The sequence below is a fragment of the Octodon degus genome, unplaced genomic scaffold (genome assembly GCF_000260255.1).
Source record: "Octodon degus isolate 3935 unplaced genomic scaffold, OctDeg1.0 scaffold00320, whole genome shotgun sequence".
Lineage (NCBI taxonomy): Eukaryota > Metazoa > Chordata > Mammalia > Rodentia > Octodontidae > Octodon > Octodon degus.
In genome coordinates, this window is record NW_004524896.1 from 1,198,147 (window position 1) to 1,202,585 (window position 4,439).

General features: G+C 51.9%; 1 protein-coding gene across 1 annotated transcript; it reads right to left on the reverse strand.

The window, feature by feature from the left end:
- Positions 1-500: 500 nt before the first annotated feature.
- Positions 501-4,133, reverse strand: LOC105740866 (leukocyte immunoglobulin-like receptor subfamily A member 5). Its single transcript, XM_023707952.1, has 8 exons — positions 4,062-4,133; positions 3,926-3,961; positions 3,491-3,766; positions 3,047-3,349; positions 2,557-2,772; positions 2,258-2,386; positions 2,030-2,076; positions 501-910 (listed from the first exon to the last, which is right to left on the reverse strand). Exons 1-8 carry the CDS (start codon positions 4,093-4,095, stop codon positions 743-745), a joined length of 1,209 nt encoding a protein of 402 aa, XP_023563720.1. The 5' UTR covers positions 4,096-4,133; the 3' UTR covers positions 501-742.
- Between the last annotated feature and the right edge of the window lie 306 nt (positions 4,134-4,439).

Here is a 4,439-nt window from a genome sequence, read left to right on the forward strand (position 1 = left end):
ATAACCCAGTACTAGTATAGGCTATTGGGCTATATTGGATTACTTTGCTGAATTCATGTACCTACAATATATGATTGGCAGTGGAATACCCACCTCTGACAAAACTAAACAAAAAAAGAATACAAATTTTAGCATATATATATATATATATATATGCTAAAATTTGTATTCTTTTTTTATCACAGATATACAGCTACTTTCTCTTAGTTCAATGAGAAGAAAGATTTGTACTAACAGTAGTGTTTGGACAGGATATCATGTCTGCATCTTGAACTATGAATAACTACTACAAATACAACAATATGCAATGTATTAATTATTGTAACTGTCCTACTAACCTGTTTTGAAACTGTCTCATTGCTGTTTCTTTCTTAATAAAATTAATATATAAAAATAAACATTATATTTTAATGTCATTTATATTTATATTGTTTCAATTTAAATTACTATTGTTCACTATGAACATTACTTTGTCAAAATTGATGTCACTTTGATGCAAATGTAAATCATTGAATTTCTTGTGATTTTCTGTTTCAATTTGTTTATTTAAGTCTTTCATTCACTCTAAGGTATAGATGCTTTATAAGGTTGCGATATGATTAATCTGATGATAAATTTGATCACTGTTTTATTTTCTTGGCAGAGGCTTGGTTATTTATAAAGCTGACTTGTAAATACTCAGATGTGTTGGTGCAGCTCCCTTGGAATGCAGGATCAGGTGACTCTAGGATCCCTCAGGGTCTCATGCAGTATGCCCAGGCTGCCCGTGGTCCTCAGATGAGTGCACCTGGGGGAAGCTCCTGTCCCTCCTGAGGTCCCCATGTGCAAGCATTTTGTGCTGTGACATTTCTCCTGCTCTGATGGACAGCTGGGCATAAATAACTCCATCAGGGCCTTCAGAGTCAGCTGCCTGGGGATTGAGAGTGGAGAAAGGAATAAGGCTGCAGCCTAAGAAATCCTGGAGGCCTACAAGGGACAGCAATCATTTGCCTGTCCCTCTGCCTACCCTCTTGTGTGGGTTTGTCCTCCACATCCAGGAATGGCCTTCATGTGGGTGAAACAGGGGAACCCTGCTGCATCTCCATCTGGAGGCCTGCACCTGGGTGTAGGTCACTTCCTGGATGTCCTCATACTCAGGGCTCTGCAGCAGGGAAGAGTGACCAAGACAGCTCCTTAACTCTGTGCTGCTCCATTGCTCAGTCCCACAGGGACTGCAGAGTGAGCACTGGGACAGCCGTCAGCTCGAACCCGGCCTGGGGAATCTTATAGGGGCTTCATGAACCCCGTCAGTGTCCAGGCTGCCACTGTACTGAGTCCAGAACAGTTCTGATCATGGGTACTGGTATTTTTGTCCGTTGTCACTCCCAATGATAGGAAGTTACAGCCTGATCTTGGACAATGTGCCCTGTCCCACCTGGCCTGGCACTTGCTGTTCCCTGACAGGATAGCTCATGCCTGGGACTGTCCCATCCATGTCCTCTGTTCACGTCTGTGCTGAGGCACCCGTGCTCAGAAGGTCTCCTCTGCACCTTTCCCTAGAGCCCACCCCTTTCCCACAGACTCCCTGCTCCTCCCTATGCTGTGACCCTCACAGCACTTTACACTGAGGGGGTCTTTGTACACATCCTGGTTCTGTCATTGCTGTCTGTCTGTCTGTCTGTCTGTCTGTCTGTGCATGTGCCAATCTGAGGACTCAGACCCTGAGTCCTGGTGGCCATCAAGCCACACTCCCAGCCTTATAGACTGTGAGCCCTCGGGGAGGCAGCGTTCCCTGTTCACGTGGAGATGGACACTGCAGGGAGAAGGGGCAGGGCTCCCAGCACACGGCTTCTCACTCTCTGGGCTCCAGCCTGCAGGGAGCTGGGTGAGGCTCAGGGTAAGGACACAGGAGAGGGTCCTGGCCCTCTGAGAGCTCAGGATCTTGAAGGTACAGGTTGCAGATTTAAGCAAAGAAACCATTCATTGTGGAAGAATGGAGGCAATAACACAGTGGGGTGAGAGGGTGAGTGTGGAAGTGAGGTCAATTTACCTGGTGGCTGCTGAAGTGCTCTGGGGAGGTGGCAGCAGAGCTGGGTCCTGGTGACAAGAAGGAGGCTGCCCTGTGACACCCATGTGGTACACTAGCATATCTGCTGTAGCTTCTCGTGGGCAGGGTCTGACCTAGGCACCTTAGACCTGGGCTCTGCTGGCTTGTGGGGCTCTGAGCACAGCATCTGACCCTCCCTGGGGGGCACCCAGCCTCTCCTCCCCTGCTCACCTGCTTTCCTGTGAGGACTCTTATGCTGTAGTCGCAAAAGCACAAGGAGTGCAAGCAGGAGGAAGAAGGCGACCAAGACCCAAATCAGGACATTCAGGTTCCTTCCCTGACCTTGTCCAGGACTGATATCTAGATCAGAAAAAGATTCCTTCAAAGACGACCCTGCCCTGGTGGGGTTTGAATTCATGATCTCCAGCACTCTCAGTCCTGTAGAGGGTTCTGCTGTCCCACCCAGGCAGGCTACAGATGAGAAGAACCAGGGCCAGAGGATGACTCTCCTGCTTGGGTCCTGTCCACACCTGCACTTGAAGTCCCGGTCTCTGGACACCAGCTGGGCTGAGTCAGGAAAGAGAGCCATGATGGCCTGAGAGCCTCCAAGGAGCCTGGGTGCAGGACACTGGGGACAGAGCCTGGAACTCTTCTGCTGGGGAGCTGGGGGCCAAGAGTGTGTGTGGAGTCCTCAGTGGCTCCTGTAGATGAGTCTTGTAGGGATTGCGCACTTGAACCAGGTGACCCTAGCAGTGAAGACCAGAGTGTGTGAGGGCCAGGGTGGCCCTGGGCACTGTCCCCAGACCTGCCTGACACCACCCCTATCCACAAGGCACTTTCTAAATTTGAACAATGGGCCTTGTTGGGTCCACCTCAGAGCAACCCTGAGGGCTTAGAGGAAGGATCCTCCCCTGGCTACAATCCCTATGTCCTCCCCATGCCAACTTTGAAACAATGTCCCTGGGGTTAGCAGCACCATTGGCTCTTTGAGCTCAGAGGATTGGGACAGGGTCTTCCCACCTGAGACCAGGAGCTCCACGGGGTCACTGGGTATGGACCACACATGGGGATTACTCCTGTCAGAGCCGTAGCACCTGAACGTCCAGCTGTGCTCGGGAAACACAGGGCCCATGTGGAACACAGCCTGGAAAAGTCTGTTGGGAAGACGTTGTGAGTTCTGGGTCCAGGCAGGAGTATCTCTTCCTTCCTTAGTCAGAATGAACCTGTCAAATTTTCTCTGTGAGCCACACTGGAGGGTCACATTCCCCCCTGAGGTCAGCACAGGGCCTGGAAGGGCTAAGAGGCTGGGTTTGCTGTAGACTCCTAGGAGAAAAAAGCAGTGTGTGAAACGGCCTTACAAGACCCACATTGTCCTTAGGGCTGGGCTGAGAAAGAGGGACACCCCAAGAGCAGGCCCCTTCATGAGAGTAGAGAGTAGGGCTGGGAACCTGAGTGCCCCCTGACCTGCCACCACCAGCTCCAGGGGTTCACTATGCTGTGACAAGCGGGTAGAGCTGCTATAGTAGCAACGATAACGGCCAGCATCATCTCCTCTCACGGACTGGATAAAGAACTTGGCCTTGTTGAGTATGACTGATAGTGCCGAGGTCTTCCATCTTCCTTCTCTGTACAGACGGTACTTCTGGGACCCCAAGATCCCCTGACACCAGATGCTCACAGAACTCCCCAGGAGGATCACAGAGCTTGGCTCGGCCCACAGCGTGGGTTTTGGGAGGGTCCCTGCAAAGAATCCAGGGGCTGAGCCCAGGCCTGGCTCCGTCTCCTGCATTATTCCACAGCCTCTCCTAGTTCCTCACCCTCAGCCCCAGCCTGCATACCCCCATCTGATGCCAAGAGGCTGAGGATGGAGCAGGTTACCAGGCACTAGGGGGTACTCACCTGCTGGTCCCTGCAGCCCCAACTGCAGACTCAGCCCTGCAAGAGCGATTTCTGTGCGGTCAGAGATTCCATCTGGAGCCCCAGCTGATTCCCCCTCGCCACCCCAGCCTGGTCCCCTCCTGCTCCCAGCACTGACCTAGGCAGAGCAGAGCAGGTGCTTTAGGCATCATGTTGGCTGTTCTTGCAGCTCTGGCTCTGACAGAGGAGGCATCCGTGCTGCAGAACACACAGATGAACGGAAGTGGAAATTCAGAGATGTCACCGCCCCGGTCCCCACCTCTGTGGACCCACCCCCAGGGGAAAGAAAGCTCTGCCCTGGGCCAGGCTCTGGCTGCTGCAGTCTCAGGATCCAAACTCCATAGAGAAATCTCAGTCCATATGCAAGCTGCCCTTGGGTCCCACACCCTCCCACATGGCAGGAGCCCCAGTCATTAAAGAAAGGACCTGGGGTCTGACCTTAATGGTCACAGAAGCCAGACTCCAATCAGGACACGCATCTTCTGAGAGCCTCCCT

Excerpts from the sequence above, each read along its gene's own strand:
- LOC105740866 (XM_023707952.1), bottom strand. The coding sequence starts at position 4,095 with ATGATGCCTAAAGCACCTGCTCTGCTCTGCCTAG. Across the intron at positions 3,767-3,925 it reads GGGGCTGCAGGGACCAGCAG|GGACCCTCCCAAAACCCACG; the intron begins GTGAGTACCCCC and ends GATTCTTTGCAG. Across the intron at positions 3,350-3,490 it reads CCTGGAGCTGGTGGTGGCAG|GAGTCTACAGCAAACCCAGC; the intron begins GTCAGGGGGCAC and ends TTTTTCTCCTAG.